Below are 19,339 nucleotides of genomic sequence, written 5' to 3'. Positions count from 1 at the left end.
CAAGGACAACATTTCTTCTTGTATGGCTTTAAGCCATTCTGCAGCATCTTTACTGTTAGTAGCTTCATGATATGTTGCTGGTTCTGCATTATCTATCTCCTCAGCAACAGATAGAGCAAAAGCAATAAATTCAGCATAACCAAGTCGATCTGGAGGTTTTGTCTCTCTTTTTTCTCTATCTCGAGCTAGTTGGTATGACCTTAGATCTTTATGTGTAGTGTCCATTTCATCTATTTTATCTGCATTGTCTTCATCAGTTTTATCCATAAGTTGTTGGTCCACCTCAAATTGTACACTGTTAGATTTTTCAGATTGACAAGCTGTCACTTGAGGCTTAGGTTTTCATAGCCATTTCATTCTCTCTAAACAACACATCTCGACTGATAATACATTTCTTGTGCCCTGGTTCTAAGAACCATAGCTTGTAGCCTTTGACACCATCTGGATAGCCTAAGAACATGCACTTAAGTGCTCTTAAATCAAGTTTGTCTTGCTTGATATGAACATAGGCTATGCAACCAAATACTTTCAAGTGATCAAACTTTGGTGGCTGTCCTGTCCACAATTCTTGAGGGGTTTTGAAGTTATTGGCAACTGAGGGACATTTGTTTATAAGACAGCATGCTGTTTTCAAGGCTTCTCCCCATAAATGTTTATCCAAACATGCACTCTTCATCATACACCTAACCCTCTCAAGTAGTGTCTTGTTCATACGCTCTGCCAACCCATTCTGTTGTGGTGTTCTTGCCACTGTAAGGTGTCTTCTTATCCCTTCTTTGTTGCAGAATTCTTTGAATTCATTTGAGCAATACTCAAGGCCATTCATTTGATTCTCTTACCAGTTTGGTTTTCAATCAGTTTCTTCCAATTAACAAAGGTTTCAAATGCTTGATCCTTACTTTTCAACAAGAAAACCCATACCTTTCTACTGAAGTCATCAATGATGCTCATGAAGTAGTTTGCTCCACCTAATTTCTGAACTCTTGAAGCACCCCAGAGATCCGAGTGTATGTATGCAAGTTTCTTAGTAGTTGTGTGCTCACCCTTACTAAATTTGACTCGGCTACTCTTACCATAAACACATTCTTCACAGAACTCAAGTTTGTGTTTCAAACCTCCCTTGAATAATCCTTGTTTATTGAGCTCGTGCATACCTCTTTCACTCACATGCCCTAATCTCAAGTGCCATAATCTGGTTGTTTCTTCTGAGTTAATGCTGTTGACAGTAACAACATTTCCAGTCACAGTTTTCCCATCCAAGAAATACAAGCCATTTGTCAATTTACCTTTCATAACCACCAATGAGCCCTTTGTAATTTTCAAAGTTCCATTATCAATTTTAACTGCAAATCCATTCTTGTCAAACATACCAATTGACAATAGATTTCTCTTTAACTCTGGAACATATCTCACATTCTGTATTGTTCTTGAAATGCCATCATGCATTTTTACCAATATCGATCCCATTATTTTGACTTCACAGGCTTTATTGTTCCCAAGCAACGTAGTTCCACCATGTTCTTCTATTATAGAGTTGAACAAATCTTTGCTTGGACTCATATGAAATGAGCAACTTGAATCCAAGATCCATTCTCCACCTGAAACAGAATTTGAAACCATAAGCACATCTGTAGAATCATAACCATCAGTAGCTACACTTGCCTCACCATTATTTATGTTCTTGTTATTACCTTCCCTTTTCAATTTAGACTTGAAATCCAAACATTCATCTCTAAAATGGCCTTCCTTTTTGCAATAATAGCATTGTTTTCCTGTTGCATTGTTTCTTGTCTTTGATTTGGATCCGTGATAACTTTGGCCTCGAGAGAATTTTCTTCCTTTGTACTCTTTCTTTTCTGACCTTCCTCTTACAAACAACCCTTCTCCACCTGTTTCACTTTTGTCATCTCCTCGTTTCTGTTTCTCCTTTGAACTCAAAGCAGATTTGACTTCGGACATGGTCAAGGTGTCTTTGCCATAAAGAATTGTATCCACAAAGTGTTCATACATCTTTGGTAATGAACTTAAGAGAATTATAGCCTGATTGTCTTCATCAAATTTGACCCCAAGATTGTTTAAATCAAGTATAATTCCGTTGAAGTCATCCAAATGCTTCCTTAGTTCTTTTGATTCATCCATTCGAAGAGTGTATAATTTCTTCTTGAGATACAATTTATTTGCTAAGGATTTCTTCATGTAAATCTAACTCAGTTTGTTCCATAATTCAATAGTTGTACCTTCATTAGACACTTCCCTCAAAACTTCATCTCCAAGACTCAAAAGGATAGCACTATGAGCCTTTGATTCAGTGTCCTTCTTAACCTTCTCATCTTTTACATCCTTCAATAAATCTGCATCTATTGCTTCAGATATGCCTTGATACACTAAGAGTGCTTTCATCTTGATTCTCCACAAGCTGAAGTCATTGGCTCCAGTGAATTTGTCCATCTCGAACTTGGCTGTCCCCATTTCTTGGTCAGTTATTGAACCCCAAACCGCTTTCTTGAATCAACTTAATAAAACCTGTGCTCTTGATACCAATTGTGGTGCCTAAAAACACCAAACAAGAAACCATAAAACTTAACAAGAACAAAGAAAATGGTAGCCAAAACAGAGAACACAAATAAACACTACACAACAAATTACGTGGTTCACCACAATGATTGTGCCTACATCCATGGGAGAGAATAACCAGTTGGCCTGGAACTTTATTAATGAAACTTTGAGTACAGATTACAAAAGAATACAGCCTTAGAACATCAATGGTGTCTTGTACCGAATACAAAAACAGTAGACAAAAATATAGAAGAAAGGTTTAGAACTTGGGTTCTCTCCTCTGAACTTTCTTCTCTTTTCTTGCTGAAATTTCTTCTTATCTGAAAAAAGAGATTGTAGCCTTCCTTTTATAACTAAGAGATGCTGACTTGGACCAATCTTGAGAGTAACGGTTTTAACTCCCAAAAATAATAGAACATAAGTGAGTTTAAGTGAGCTGAGCCCAACAAAGAAGATGAAGCTTTCGTGCAATGTTCCTCTCCTTCCATCCGTGAGAATCAATTTTTTGTTGTTGTATATTACGTGATTTTGATGTAAATGGGTTGCTGTTTAAATTTTTGTTTTAGTTTTGCTTTTAATTTTTTTTTTCATTTGTTAAGTATGATTTTTTAAAATTATTTTTACCAATTTTATATTATTTTAAATTTAATTATATTTTATATTTACTTCTTAAATGAATTAGTTTATAAAAGCAAGTGCATTTTTGTTATATTGAAAACTATTTTAACTAAAATTGAGTCTAGGGTACTCTTTTGTTTAATTTTTCAAAACGCAGGGTCTAATTTGTAATTTAACAAAATACATGGTCAAATCGGTAATTTTTGCCAAACATAAAGTCCAAAATAATATTTCTCCTTTTTATTCTATTTTACCATTTCTTTTATACTCCAAATTATATAAGCTTTTTCTATAATAAAAAAATAAAAAACGTCCATAATGAGAGAGTGAGAGAAAGAGAATCGATGTACAAACTCAAAATTTCAATCCATGACAATAGAGAAAACTGAGAATATTATATTATATTATTTATATAGGTATATATAGCTTAAGTCACTGGTAAGTGCACTTGTTCTTGAGGGTCAAGGCTGAGTTCATTTTCTTGGAATCCATAACCACAGAACACTGGATCCTCTTATAGAACTTGGGCTTCACCAGTTTTCCCAACACATAAGCTCTTGACCGAACCATGAAGTTGAGTGTGAGGGGCACTGGTTGAATCGGTCCACCATTGATGCTTCCCAAGCTTGCTCCTCCTCCATACAATGGAATATTACTTCCTTTCATCGTTACCATAACCGATCTTTGACTCTTTCTTGACTGGTAAAACTTTTTTATCTGCAAAACCCAATTATAATATCAAATTAATAATAATAATAATTTCATAAGGTTCTTTTTTTAGTATATACTAGCTAGTTATGAGTCCGCACGGTTCCAGTGGCTACGGTGAGTGTAGAATAGGAGAGATCTAGAGGAGTTGAAGTCACATGGACCCCAAAAAATGTAGCAGTGTTACGAAATGTGAACTTCACTGTCGAATTCATGGACACTAATTCAGTTGCCACTCCTGAGTGGTCCGTACCCGCTTGGATCACAAATTGATCGAACACAATGCTCTGCATTATATTAAGAACCAAAAAAAAAATTATGTGTTACGCACACCATATATATATATGTATGCATATATTGTAGGAATTCTCTTCTTATACTCCAACTTCGAACACATGCACAATTCCCACGCTCGTTAGTCAAAAGGATTCCAAATTTTAGAAAAATGCCACTTTTTTCATATAAAAGGTTCATAAATTTAGAAAAATACCATATTATCTATTATTGTTATAAAAATATCTTATTTTGTATTGGCACATAAAAATTCAGAGCATGCCCTGCACAGACAAGAACTCACCCAAGCCAAAAAATAAATAAATATAAAACATACAGAAAAAAAACACAATGGAGTTATAGAGGTTTCTCTCCAATTTAGTCTTTTTGAGCTCTCTTGGAGAGATCTCAGCTGCACTACTTGATACAGATAAATGATATCTATTTTGGTAACTAATTAAATGACCTATCTAATCTTGGTAAGATTTCTTTAGAGTTTATATGGGAACTGAATTTTCACACATATATAATATATATAATTTGAAGTTATGAGGTGTATATTACCTTCATAGTAATAGTAGGTCTCTGAGGCTGACTTGCACCCCAAAGAATCAACGAAAAGAGAGAGAAGAGTACTAAAAAGCCAACGATGAAAGCCATGAAGTAAGAGCGACGAGAGAGACCACGAGAGTTAGCATCATCATCAAGAAGCCCTTCTTCTTCAATGGCATCGAACTGGTCCTTCCATGGCTTCCAGCTCGAGCCTTTTCTGTTGGAGCCGCCGGAGCTGTTGTGTTTTCGGGAGCCAGAGAATCGAGTGGAGGAGGACTCCCGGGAGTGCGGACCGAGTGAGGAGTTGGAGTGAGAGTGCGGCGGCGACCCCATTGGACTGAGTACTGGGCTCGAGTTGAATGAGTTGGTCGTCTTTTCGCCATCGTTGGACGAGTCACGAGATGGGCTCTGGACGTAGTAGACTGGCCGGCCTCGACTCGGAGATCGGGACGGGGATGACTGAGTTTGGCTGCTCACTTCCGAGTCAGTCTTGGCTAGCACCGACATTGTATTCTCCATGAGAGAGAGGTTTCAAAAGAAAACAAAACAAAAAAAAAAGACTAAGTTATTGAGAGAAGAAGTAATGTGAATATATATTTTTTTTACTTAAATAATTATTATTAATAATAATAAGAGTAGAATCTCTAGAACGTAAGTCCTGGGTATTAGGGTTAATGCACGTTGTGTTATGTTTTGTTTATTGTGTTGGAAGTGGTGTGTATTAATGAGACTAATTAATATAAGAAGATGAGTACTTGACAGGAAAGTAGTGTGGTCATATTCAATGGCTTTTGTCTAAAGATTTTTTTTTTTTTAAGATTTATTATTTTGTACACTTTGGTATGGAAAGTTATTAAGTCAAGACATTAAATGCGACGATTTTTTAATGTATTGTAACAGATCGATCTAAATCGAAGACAATGAATCAACACTACTAGGACAAAGAATCTCAGATTGAGTAGATGTTTCCCTTTACATTTTACCATAACCGCAGAAAATGTTGAATATAATATTGAACGAAATGAAACTGTGTACCTTTACATTTCATATGTACTCATCATTATATGGTTTTCACACATGCATTAATAGTATTAATATAATATAATATAGGTTTGATAGAACATTTTCTTTCCCATAATTATATTTCTGATGACAGTCATTATCAACAAGTTTATGAAGACTAAAGTCCACTCTAAAAAATAATCAAGTGGTAAAACTGTCCAAATTCAACATGTTATATTATATGATGTAAGCATATAAATATGTATATAAATATATACTTCTCAAAGTCAAAAGTCCGCCCTTATTGTGCCAGAATCTAAGCATATGAATATGAATGAGGATGTGGTATAAATTGAAGGGTAAGGGCCAAAACAAGTAGTTATCAAACCTAAATTGTGACCCTTACACTGACACACAGAGAGAGTTCAGGTTCTAACAGCTGCAGATGATCTGGCAGCTGATACTTTCAATCACAAGTTCATAAATAATTTCAGCACCCAGTAAATCAAACATAGTAAACAAGAGCTAACATGCAATGTATATATATATATATTTATATAGAGAGAGGAATTATTCAAACATGGGTCAGGAGGCTAGGCAAATAATAATCTTAACTCATGGGATCCACCCCACACCAATATTACTAGTGAATAGATACACTAAATTTTTAGAGTTAATAAAGAGTAGTAGTACATAATTTCAAGATATATTTTTTTTATTCATTTTAAAATGTTCTGCCATGATAAACCACAGACAGCTAATACCAAGGGTCAAATCCACGTGTAGTGGTTATGGGATCCCATTGTGTAGTCTATGAAACCAAAGGAGTACTCTTATTATTGCCCTACCTTGCAAATAAATGAGTAATGAGGCCATGGCATTGGCAAGAGGATTCAGATTCTCACATAATTGGTGGGAACCCATTTAAGCGCTCCTCTAAAGTTTAACCTTTTTTTATTTTTAATGCTTTCAAACAAATGAAGAAGAGGGTATACATACCGTACATTTTATATCAACAATTTTGAGCACCCTTTGGCCTTTTTCAAAAATCGGTTTTGTCTTCAATTATATATGGGGGAAAAAACCAATGTTTGAGACTCGAGGTTTGTGTATCGATGTTGGAAAGTCATCAATTTTTTGTTCTCTTTTGCATGCAAGATTCTTAATGCCTAATTAAATAGATTGATTACTCATTCTCTACAAGGACAAGAGTGAATGGTATATTCCCATGCAGTGAATGCCTTTTATTTTTTGTCTTGAAAGGTGTGAAGTCTCATTTTTATGTTAGTTTGATTGTTTGTTTTGGGAAATTGGCTGATGGACATAGTAAATGATATATAGTGTTGTAATTTAATTGACCATAATTTTTTTTGAGCAATGACAGGTTCAAAATGCATCATTTAAAATAAAATAAAAAAGAGTAGGGGCAAGATAAGTAAAAACTTCAGAACTCGTACTTGATGATTCTACCAAAACGAATTCATTTCTTCACCACCAATAATATATTGCTAGCTAGTACTTCAAAGTAGGCCCTAATTATTAGATATATATGTATTTCAGTTGTATAGTTTCTGTCTTCTTTTATTTTTCGTTAGTTGCGTGAGTTTGTTGCAACTGTTTCAGTAACTGTTTCAGCTATATATACATAGCTCAGCCTCTGTAATCATACCATTCGATCAATACAAAATCTCTTTTTCTTTTCCGCATTATGGTATCAGAGCCGGAAGGATAAGCCTTCCTTTCGATCCCTCTTCTTCTCCGACGATCCTTCTCCTTCTCCGCCGATCTTCTCTGCCGTTTTCTCTGTTGTTCGTACACTCTTCTCCGGCAACACGTCTTCGAATATGTCTAACACCGGTCAATCCACATCTCCACCAGATGACCGTGATACATCCGCCATTGATGACTCTCCGCTTCCTCCAATCTCCTCTAACACAAGAACCCACCTTGAAGATCCATCAGATCCGTACTACCTTCATCACTCCGACAACCCTGGAAACATCCTTGTTTCACAGGTTCTTACAGGTCAGGATAATTACTCTTCTTGGAGTAGGGCAATGAAATTATCCATTTCTGTCAAGAACAAAATAGGTTTTCTTGATGGTTCGATTTCAAAGCCTTCCCCAACCGAGACTTCTTTGTACAATTCTTGGTGTCGCAACAACAACATCGTAATCTCTTGGATCCTCAACTCAGTTTCAAAAGACATTTCAGCCAGTATTTTGTACGATGATTCTGCCGCAGAGATTTGGAAGGATCTCCAGGTTCGATTTCAGAGACGCAATGGACCGCACATCTTCAACCTTCGAAAAGAATTGATGAACCTTAAACAAGACACCCAATCCGTGAGCATCTACTATACGAAGCTTCGTGCGATTTGGGAAGAGCTCTCCAATTACAGACCCAATTGTACCTGCAACAACTGTACCTGTGGAGGAATTAAGAAGTTCCAGGAGCATCATCATATGGAATACATAATGTCCTTTTTAATGGGACTCAAAGATTCTTATTCCCAAGTCAGGGGGAACATCTTGCTCATGGATCCCTTACCTGATCTAAGCAGAGTTTTTCATTTGATTACTCAGGAGGAAAATCAAAGAAGTGATATCACTGCTGACCCAACTTCTTCAATGGCCTTTTCCCTTCAAAGCAATAGATCATTCACTCAAAGATCTGACTCAACAGCATCCAAACCATATCCTCCGAGAAGAAATAGGCCCTTTTGTACCCATTGTAATAATCTTGGTCACACCATTGACAAATGTTACAAGTTGCATGGATATCCTCCTGGTTATAAGCAGAAATCTTCCAAAGAATCATCGGCAAATCAATTCAATGACTCTAAGGATGACATCGATGCTACAAGACCCGAGCAAACACAGTCCAATTCCAAAGATGTAGCCGCAAATCAATTCAGCACTGCGACCCTCCTGCCTCAACTCACAGCCACCCAATATCAACAATTACTCAACCTTCTTGCTACTCAAGCTCCTGGTATGACTTCTACAGAACCAAAATATTCCTCAGGTAATCAAGAACTTGTGTTATCTACCAATTCTTTCAGACCTGTGCTTGATTCTTGGATTGTTGACACAGGGGCTACAAGACATATATGTTCTAATGTCCATAGTTTTCAATTTCTAAATCCTATAATTCCTACTAAACTCATACTGCCTAATAGTGATTCTTTATTTGTTCATCACAGTGGTTCAATTGCCATTAATCAAGATTTAGTTCTCACTGACGTGCTTTATGTTCCTTCTTTTAAATATAATATTATATCCGTTAGTTGCTTGACCAATCAAGGTTTTCTTTCCCTTAGCTTCAATTCTAATTGTTTCTATATACAGGAGATGCCAACCAGGAGGATGATTGGCACGGGTAAAGCCAGCAATGGACTATACATTCTGGACGAATATTTTTCTAAATCCAATTCATGTTCTCCTTGTCATGTTCTTTCCATTTCTGCAGAAACTTGGCATTCTAGGCTAGGCCATCTTTCTAATAAACGATTGCATTTACTTAGATCTGTTTTGCACTGTAATGTTTCTGACTTACATAAAAATGTTCCCTGTTATGTCTGTCCAAAGGCAAAACTTAAGAAATTGCCATTTTCTAATAATAATCATTTTTCTACTCATCCTTTTGATCTTGTGCACTGTGATATATGGGGACCTCACCACATACCCTCTCATTCTAGTTATAAATATTTCTTAACTCTTGTGGATGACTGCTCTAGATTTACTTGGCTCTATTTTTTAAAACGTAAATATGATGCTTTACAGATTGTACCACAATTTCTTTCATTCATTGAAACTCAATTTAAGTGTGTTCTTAAGAAATTTCGATCTGATAATGCACCTGAGCTAGCCTTCACAGATATTTTTGCTAAAAAGGGCATTTTGCATCAATTCACTTGTGTCGAAACACCTGAGCAAAATGCAGTAGCTGAACGTAAGCATCAACATTTATTGAATGTTGCTCGGTCACTCTATTTTCAAGCTAATGTTCCCATCAAATTTTGGTCTGAATGTGTTTCTACAGCAGCTTATATAATTAATCGCATTCCAACACCTAATCTTCAAAATAAAACCCCTTATGAGATCCTCTATAACACACCTCCTGATTATACTACTTTTAGATCTTTTGGTTGTTTGGCTTTTGCATCTACACTGACTGCTCATCGCACAAAATTCGATTCACGGGCTAGAACTTGTGTTTTTATGGGATACACCCATGGCATAAAAGGATATAGGCTTTATGATTTAAATACCAAAACTTTCTTTATTTCTAGAAATGTGATTTTTCATGAACATATTTTCCCATTTCACAAACTCAATACTTCACATTCCTTTACTGATCCTTTTTCTAACATAGTTTTGCCTTCTCTTGAAGTTACTAATACTCCTATTATTGATTCTTATCATGATAAAACTACTCCTATTACTACTGACATTTTTTCGCAGGATATGCCTTCACCACAGTCTTCCACAGCTACCACCTCTAACAATTTTACTCCTCCTGTAAATGATTCTGTTCTTGATGCTGCTACTGCCTCATCACCTTCATCTCAGCCTTTCCCTAGACGTTCCAGCAGGCCCTCTCGACCACCTGCCTACCTCCGTGACTTTGAGTGTCACTCCTCTATACATACTAAATCTTCTACTCTCTATCCCATCCATAATTATATGTCTTTTTCTAAGTTTTCTCCAACTCATAAATCTTTTATTTGTGCAGTTTCATCTCAAATTGAACCTCAGACATATAAACAGGCCATTCAACATGACTCTTGGATTCAGGCAATGAATGATGAATTGCAGGCTCTTCAACGCAATAACACATGGACCATTATGCCTCTTCCGCCCAATAAACAAGCAATTGGTTGTAGATGGGTGTACAAGCTTAAATTTCATAATGACGGCTCCATTGAACGTTATTAAGCTAGACTAGTCGCTCAAGGATACTCTCAACAAGAAGGCCTCGACTATTTTGACACTTTCTCGCCTGTTGCCAAGATGGTTACGCTAAAGTTGCTCCTTGCCATCTCTACGATTAAACAGTGGCATACTCTACAAATTGATATTAACAACGCCTTCCTTAACGGCGATTTAAATGAAGAGGTATATATGTCTCTTCCCAAAGGCCTTACTGTTTCTCTTTCTTCTTGTGCAGATCCTCCCCTAGTTTGCAAATTACACAAGTCAATCTATGGCCTCAAACAATCATCTCGGCAGTGGTACACGACACTCTCAGATGCTCTTCTCTCCGCTGGTTTTAAACAGTCACAGGCAGATTATACTCTCTTTACAAAGGGACAAGACGACCAGTTCATTGCTCTCCTTGTCTATGTTGACGACATCATCATCGCCGGCCCAAATCTCAAGCTGCTCCATCAACTTCAGCACTCACTTCATGCTCGTTTCAAACTAAAAGCTCTTGGTACACTCAAGTACTTCCTTGGTTTTGAAATTGCCCGCTCTGAACGTGGTCTCTTCATTTCCCAAAGACAGTACACAATCAATCTTCTTGAAGATACAGGATACCTGGGCAGCAAACCTGCCAAAACGCCTATGGATCCAAAGCTGAAACTTGACAACATCCAAGGTGAACCTTTGGCAGACCCCTCTCAATATAGACGCCTTATTGGACGTTTGCTTTATTTGACACTGTCAAGACCTGATATCACCTACTCGGTTCACACCTTAAGCCAGTTCATGTCTGCTCCCCGCACTACTCATCTACAAGCAGTCCACCACTTGTTACGGTTTCTGAAAGGCAGTCCTGGCCAAGGCTTACTCTATTCTTCTACTTCTTCTCTCCACCTCCGCGCTTTCTCCGACTCAGACTGGGCTGCTTGCCCTCTCACTAGGCGCTCTACTACAGGTTTTTGTGTGTTTATAGGCGATTGTTTGATATCTTGGCGAACTAAGAAGCAACCAACAATTTCCAAAAGTTCTGCTGAAGCAGAATATCGTGCCCTTGCCGCCACTGCCAGTGAACTCACCTGGCTGCAATACATCCTAGCTGACCTCCACATTCATTCCTCCACACCCGCTTTTATTTACTGTGATAACCTCTCTGCTGTCCACATCGCTAACAACCCCACATTCCATGAGCGAACCAAGCATATTGAGCTTGACTGCCACTTCATTCGAGACAAAATAAAGGCTGGTTCCATACGCCTCATTCCTGTTCGTAGTTCCCTCCAACTGGCAGATGCTTTTACTAAAGCTCTCTCTTCAACCTCTCTCAATTCTCATATCAGCAAGATGACCGTTCATGATATCCACCGTCCATCTTGAAGGGGGGGTATTAGATATATATGTATTTCAGTTGTATAGTTTCTGTCTTCTTTTATTTTTCGTTAGTTGTGTGAGTTTGTTGCAACTGTTTCAGTAACTGTTTCAGCTATATATACATAGCTCAGCCTCTGTAATCATACCATTCGATCAATACAAAATCTCTTTTTCTTTTCCGCATTACTAATTGCAAGGATTGAGGATCAATATTTGTGGTCACCATTGGACTCCTCACAACGTAGTTACCTGTCTCCGCTACCCAACTCAGTGAGCCTTGAACCATTTTTGCTTACAACACCTTTGGACCCTCCGAAGTCAGCTTGTGACTTAGCTTCTCATACTTCTCTTGAAAACTAACATATTGGTCAGTGTCCTCCTAAACTCCACAACTTTGGAACCACTGCCAGAACTTGAACCATCAACACCATTAAAATATGTGAAAATTACATATTATATGGGATTTTTAATAAATTGTGCAAAAATATGGCATTTTTTTTAAAGAAAAGTTAATCTATGACTTTTTTATTTTAAATTTCACTTTTATGGGTTTAGTTTTCCATATTTTTGTATAAAAGTTTGATTATGCCATAGTTTTACTCTTAATCAAGTTTTATTAATTTGGAAGGGTATGTTTGTAATTTGATTATTTTTTTAGTTTATTTGATTTTTTTATATAACTATTTTTATATTAAATCTTTTCATGGTTGTTTTGCAAATTTTTTGTTATTTTTTTTAATATGAATTGTGTTTATTATTTTATTTATTTATTATAAATATTTTTTTTCTTCAAAACCTGGGTAAGGTAACCAGTTACTTAATTGATTTTTCAAAGTTATGTTAAAAAAAATCCTACAGCTAAGTTAAATAACATTTATCCAGAGGGGTAACCAGTTACTTGTTTGATTTTTCACAGTTATGTAAAAAATAGTCTTAGAGGTTAAATAACATGTATGAGGAGGGGTAACCAGTTACAGTGAGATTAGTAACTTATTGCCATAAGAGGGGTAACCAGTTACCATAAGAGGGGTGACGAGTCACTCATATTATAAATGAAAAGAAACATCACATTTGAAGGAAAAAAATAAAATAAAGAGTAAGTATGATTTAGTAACCTAGGTAACCAGTTACCATAAAGAACCCACAAATATACACACACATCAGAATGTGAAGGTAACCAGTTACCTCCTGAAATATACACACAAAGAACGTGAAGGTAACTAGTTTCCACAGATCTGAAGATAGAAAAAAAAAAAACAGATCTGACCACGAACCAACCTTCTCCCTCGCCTTCGACCACCACCAGAAACCCCCATCCCCTGTGCGCAAAACCCCGTCGCAAACCCAACCATTCCCGTCGTTTTGCGCAGCTTCGAGCACCACGAATCACACTAAGCCCAGGCGCCACCCTTCTTCCTCGCCTCCGACCACCACCAGCACCCTCAGCCTATCCCCATTGTTTTGGATTTGGGGGCTCACGAATGGAATCGCGTAGATATGCGCAAATTGAGGTTGTGTTCGTCGATGGTGCGGCTGGGGTGTACTTGGCTGGGTTTCACGGAGGTGCGTGCCTAAGGTGGTGAGGGTGGCTGGGTTTCACAGAGGTGCGACTGGGGTGTTCTTGGCAGGTGGTGAGGGTGGGTGGCCGGAGATGATGGTGGAGATGGTGAGGCAGGCGAGTGGAGGACAAGGAGGTGGCGGCTAGGGAAAAATGAAAGAGAAGATGTGGCTTGGCTGAAGGAGTTTTGGCTATGTTAATTACCATAGTACCCCTCCTTTTGCTGATTTTTTTTGTTTAATTTTGATTTCCAATATGTGATTAGTTTTTCCATAAACTAAGTTTTTGTTAATTAAATTTTCCCATACAAATTAAGGAAAGTTTAACTCCTATATTTTTGCACATTGATGGCTAAAAAGCCATATTTTTAAAAAATTCCCTTAAAATATGGGTAATTGAGATCCAAAGACTCATACATAAGGCCAACACAAGTGTGATTAAACTTTGTAATGATTTCAATATGTTTTGCTTTGTAATTCATTCCTTATTGAAGCTTAACACACTCAGTCTATAGTCAATTTTTAGCCAATATTCATAAAATTGAACTCATGGTGGACTAAAATATGTACCAAATTTGGCATATGTTAAAAGTTGTGCCAAATTTGGCACAAAATATAGCATGAGCCAAATTTGACGCACAATAAATATAATATTTTTAATTACTTCTTTGTCATTCATTAATATTTTTAATTTATCTTTTAATAAAAAAAGTAATTATTTTTGTATATTTTCTATAAACATTAATATCTACATTGACTTTTTTTAGCTATTTGCACCTTGTGTATTGGAATACAAATACAAAAAGTGGGTCAAATATATCATTGACACATATTTTAGGCTAAATTTAATACAAATTAAACATCATCCATCGGAGATGGTCTAATGTAGCAATCATAAACGAGCCCAAGATCAATTGCCTAATTTCCTTGAATATATGGCCAGCAGGCCTTAGGATTTTGTTAATATGTTTTTAGAGATTTGTTCTTAAATACATATTTTTTTGTTTTTTTTTTGACTTTTTTACGATTCCTATGTTTTTTAAAAAAATACGCACTCAAGTTTTCAAAAATACGATTTTCAAAGTTTCATAATTACGAAAATACGATTTTTAAGAAAAACAACTAAAAATCAACTTGAAAGCAACTTGAAAATAACTTATTGGACTAACTAAACATCAACAAAAAAACCTTGAAAACAACTAGAAAACATTACAAAAGAAAGAAAAAAGAAAAAACCGTAAAAATTTCATTAAAACCGTAAAATTGAAAAAAAAAATGTTAGAAATATTTGACTGTAAAATCGTAATTTTTTAGCAAAAATTAATATTTTATATAATTTTCTCATGTTTTACATAAAACACATATTATTAAAATAGAATGTAAAATCTCCACTATGGTTTTTCTTTTTCTTTTTTTTAAAGAAAAAACTCTAAACAAAATTAGCTTCCTACGAAATATTATTATTACAATTGATGGCAAGCACAATTAAACCAAGAAAAATTCCAACAAAGTTAGATTCACAAATATATGCTGATTTAAAATTGATTATAAGAAAAAAGAATTAAAAAGCAAAAGAGAAGATATCCATTCCTTCCCTTCTATAGTTTCAAAAGGTTTCAGAACAAGATAGAGTGAGAAAAGACTTGTGGCCTTATGGGACCGTCGGCATAGTTATATATTATAGTTCATGTACTAATTATTAAACCAATATATGTAGTATAATTAAAAACTCAAAGCCATTTAGTTATTGTGTGGATAATTTTAATCTATTATAATAACGTGTGCTTTTAACTTATTACGTAATACATCCCAAAATTCACAATTACGTTTAAGTGTTTAACACGGTTGTTCAACTCTCTTATAATCACACATTCAAGCCCCTCAAATTTATTTTAATGAGTGGAAAGAAAGAACAAAATTGATAGACTTAACATTTTTCAACCCAAAAAACAACATTTGGTTTTTCCCAATCCCAATGAGTAATGCTACGTTCATATTTAAATTGCATATTTTTTTATACCCTATAATGTGTATTCAATTTTAGTCATATATATTTTTAAGTGGAGATCACATTAATTTTGATTGTGGGGTTAAGATTAAATATGTAAAAATTGTATACAATTTAAGTGTATTGCAATCATTACTTTTTTCCAAATGAATAATGCTATATTCACACTTAAATTGCATACATTTTTTTTTTTTTACATGTATTCGACTTTATTCATATATGGTTTTTGGAAGATAACTGATTTTTGGAAAAGGCCAATGGGTATCCGAAATTGTTGAAAGAAAATATACCTACTCCTTGATTTTTTTTTTAAAAAGACTAAACTTTTGGGGAGCTTCGATAGGTTCCCACCAGTTATATGAGAATCTAAATCCTCTTGCCAATGGCATATATGGCCACATTTATTTAAACACTACTGCACAATATGGGATCTCATTACCACCACATGAGGATTAGACCCTTCATGGGATTAGCTTTTTATGGTTTAACATGCCAGAAAGTTTTAAAATAAATTAATTAAATGATAGTGTTATAATTAAATGGACCATGGTTTTGTTTTTTTAGCAATAATAAGTCCAAAATGCATCTTTATATGAAAGAACACATAAAATGAGATTAAAGAGAGAGAGAGAGAGAGAGTAGGACCGAGAGAAGTAGATACTTGAGAAGGTGTACTTCATATATTCTACTAATTCATTTCTTCACCACCAATAATATTGCTATATTACTTCAAACTTGGCCCTAATCAGTACACGGTTACTATTATGGCAAAGATTTAGGATCAATATTTGTGGCCACTATTGGACTCCTCACAACATATTTACCAGTATCCTCTACCCAACTCAGTGAGCCTAGAACCACTTCTGCTTTCAACACCTTTGGACCTTCCAAAGTCAGCTTGTAACTTAACTTCTCATACTTCTTCTTGAAAACTAACTTCATAGGCTCAACCTTAACTTTTAACTCATTCATGACACTGACTTTTACACTATAACTTGAGTTTTCTTTTCCCACATTGGTCACTGTCCTTCGGAACTCCACCACTTTGGAACCACCAATTCCATTAAAATAAGCAATAAAAGATGGGTAATTGAGATCCAAAGACTGTGGCCCAACACAAGTGTGATTCGACTTTGTAATGATTTGAATCTGTTTTGCTGTGTATTTCATTCCACATAGAAGCTTAACATAGTCCTTTGATGTTGCATCATAAATGAGCCCAGGATCAACTGCCTTGTTGGGCTGAATAAGGCCAGAACCAGTATCCAGGCCAGGGGATTCGAAGTTGTCCACATCTTGAATGGGCTTTTGGGTGTTGTCCAATGGGTTTGCTGTGGTCATTAGAGCTGACCGAATAGCTGCTGGGCTCCAGTCAGGGTGGACTGATTTGATCAGGGCTGCCACGCCTGCAACATGAGGCGCAGCCATGGAAGTGCCTGAAGCGATATTGAAGTCGCTGAACAAAGACCTTGATTGATCCTCAGCTACTGAGCTTATTGGAGACCAGGCTGCCAAGATAGATGAGCCAGGGGCCAAAATATCTGGCTTTAACACATTTGGGCAGTTCAGAAATGGCCCCCTGGAGCTATAGCTATCCACTTTTGGAGCTGGTTTTGAACCTAGGACAGTTTTCTGAAACTCAAATCTTCCAGTGGGATTTTTGCTATTCTTAATATAGTTTATAACAGCTTCACCATCCTTTAAGCCAATAAACGCAGCTCTAAATGAGCTTCTAGTATAAAGATCAGATAACGATGAGTAATTACTAATAAAGACAGCACCAAACACTTTAGCAAACTTAGCTTTCTCAACTTGATCACTTATACTCAGGTTGTCTTTACATACCACTATCTTATTTCTAACTTTCTTAATTTGGTTCAAATCTGCACACGCATCTAAGAAAACTAGGCGAACTTGGATTTGAGAAGAGTTTCCGGGATATAATGAATCGAAATTGATCTGAAAGTCGTTTCCCAAGTAGTGGGCCATTGTTTCCAGCCGCAGCTGCAACAAATATACCTTTCTCCATGGCTGCAAATGTGGCTACTGCCACAATATCATCACCCAAATCAAATTCATCATCGCCTAACGCCAAAGAGAGAGACAAAATATCCACACCATCTTCTATTGCCTGGTCTATTGCTGCAAGAAAATCAGAAGAGTATGCTGAGTTTTTCCATATAGTTTTATAGATAGCCACTCGAGTTCTCGGCGCCAAGCCGCTGGCAGTGCCAGCTGCATAGCCAAAGTAGGACGCGCCTTCCACATAGCCACCGGCTGCGGTCGAAGCAGTATGCATGCCATGCCCATCTTCGTCTCGTGGAGAGTTCAAGGTGATATTAAAGTTGGGGATGTTAGCTCGAAGACCCTTGTGATAAAATATAGATGAGAATACAACATAAAACAACCTCATCTAACAACATGCATTTAGTTTTCTACGTATACTAAAATAGAGATGAGTTAGAAAATGCATACCTCCACCATTACTGCTTAGAGTTTGAGAAAATGCCATCTTAACCTTGTAAATAGCCAAGAACAATAATTAGAAGGTGAATCTGACATAGTCTCTTTTGGAGCATCACACTACTTCACTCTGGTAGAACTCCATCTGAATACTATCTGTGTATTAGAGATGACCCTTTCATTACCCTTAAAAAATATATCGTGTATATAATATACAAATATAGAGTAATGAATTAATATGATTATTGGGCCTTGAGTGTTTGATCAAAAGAATGTATGTAAACCCAATGGGCTGGTCACATAGATTTTTAGTGTGTGTCCAAGGAGACCATCTATATATTTAGAAATATAACACCATCTCATTATGGTCCCCAATAATACCATTATCAGACCAAACATATATGGTTGTTAAACAATGAAGTGTTGTATTTATACTAGTCCACATAATTTATTTCCAACACCTTGTTGTAAAAACGAGCTCCGATTAGTTTCTTGTTGCACATGGAAGAGTTGAACTGTTCACCTGACTCGCACTTTCCTTTCCATCTAGAGGGCACCGGTGTCATTCCTTTGTCACTGAAGCTCTTGCTCTCTGGCCAAACTCCTGTGTCAACTACACCAATTATGATGCCTTCGCCGCAAGACGATGCTGGCCATAAACCAGAAGTGGGGCTCAAACCAAGGAACTTAGGAGTACGAGTGGTGTGGGGTTTAAGGAGACGATCAGGGGTAGAATGAATGTAGCCAGGAGTGTTTTTGAGGGCTTCAAGCTCAAAAGGAGTGAGAGTTACACTGAAGCCATGGATAGAGTTTGTGTAAGTATGTATGAGTTTTGAATTGATAGGGAGATGTGAATTCTCTGATATGGTAGAAAGAGTAGACATATACCAGCTTTGGTGAGTTGAGAAGGCATTGGGCATAGCTGTTCGGTCCATGTGTACAATATGGGTTTGAGACTTTGCTGAAACTGAGTAAACGAAGCTTGTGGCCAATAAGAATATGATCACTACATCCATATTAAGTTTAGTAGCCATGGCTGAACTAGGACTATCTGATGAAACAACTCTTGCCATTTATGGCCAATATCTCACACAGCAGAGCAGAGGGTTGGAATGAATGAATGAGAGGTGTTTTTGACCAGTTTCATTACTTGTGTGAAAGCATAAGGTCAATGGGAACACAAAATTATGAATACTTTTTCAGCATAAACTATTCCACTTCCCCACCTTAGAGAAATTATGTACTGTAAAAGTTAATCAATCAAGTTTTGGGTCCTAGTTCTTCTTTTCCAATCATGTAGAGTTTA

At 36.5% G+C, this 19,339-nt stretch overlaps 2 protein-coding genes and 1 pseudogene across 3 annotated transcripts; 1 reads left to right on the top strand and 2 right to left on the bottom strand.

Annotated features, from left to right (window-relative positions):
• Nucleotides 1–3,425: 3,425 nt before the first annotated feature.
• Nucleotides 3,426–5,339, bottom strand: LOC133778842 (uncharacterized). Of its 2 annotated transcripts, XM_062218865.1 has the most exons (3): nt 4,720–5,310; nt 3,984–4,169; nt 3,426–3,891 (listed from the first exon to the last, which is right to left on the bottom strand). In XM_062218865.1, the coding sequence occupies exons 1-3, from the start codon at nt 5,224–5,226 to the stop codon at nt 3,607–3,609; spliced, it is 978 nt and encodes a 325-aa protein (XP_062074849.1). In that variant the 5' UTR covers nt 5,227–5,310; the 3' UTR covers nt 3,426–3,606. The 2 variants fall into 2 exon arrangements, with proteins under 2 accessions (XP_062074849.1, XP_062074854.1); XM_062218870.1 differs by lacking the exon at nt 3,984–4,169 and having other exon boundaries at nt 4,720–5,339.
• Nucleotides 5,340–10,724: 5,385 nt separating this feature from the next.
• Nucleotides 10,725–12,011, top strand: LOC133779081 (uncharacterized mitochondrial protein AtMg00810-like). The gene has a single exon (XM_062219083.1). The coding sequence runs from the start codon at nt 10,725–10,727 to the stop codon at nt 12,009–12,011; it is 1,287 nt and encodes a 428-aa protein (XP_062075067.1).
• A 4,213-nt stretch (nt 12,012–16,224) lies between these two features.
• LOC133778828 (subtilisin-like protease SBT1.9) lies at nt 16,225–19,123 on the bottom strand (annotated as a pseudogene).
• Between the last annotated feature and the right edge of the window lie 216 nt (nt 19,124–19,339).

Source organism: Humulus lupulus, chromosome 1 (genome assembly GCF_963169125.1).
Source record: "Humulus lupulus chromosome 1, drHumLupu1.1, whole genome shotgun sequence".
In the NCBI taxonomy this organism is placed as follows: domain Eukaryota; kingdom Viridiplantae; phylum Streptophyta; class Magnoliopsida; order Rosales; family Cannabaceae; genus Humulus; species Humulus lupulus.
Note: the sequence above shows the minus strand (reverse complement) of the source record. Positions and strands in the feature narration are given on the sequence as shown.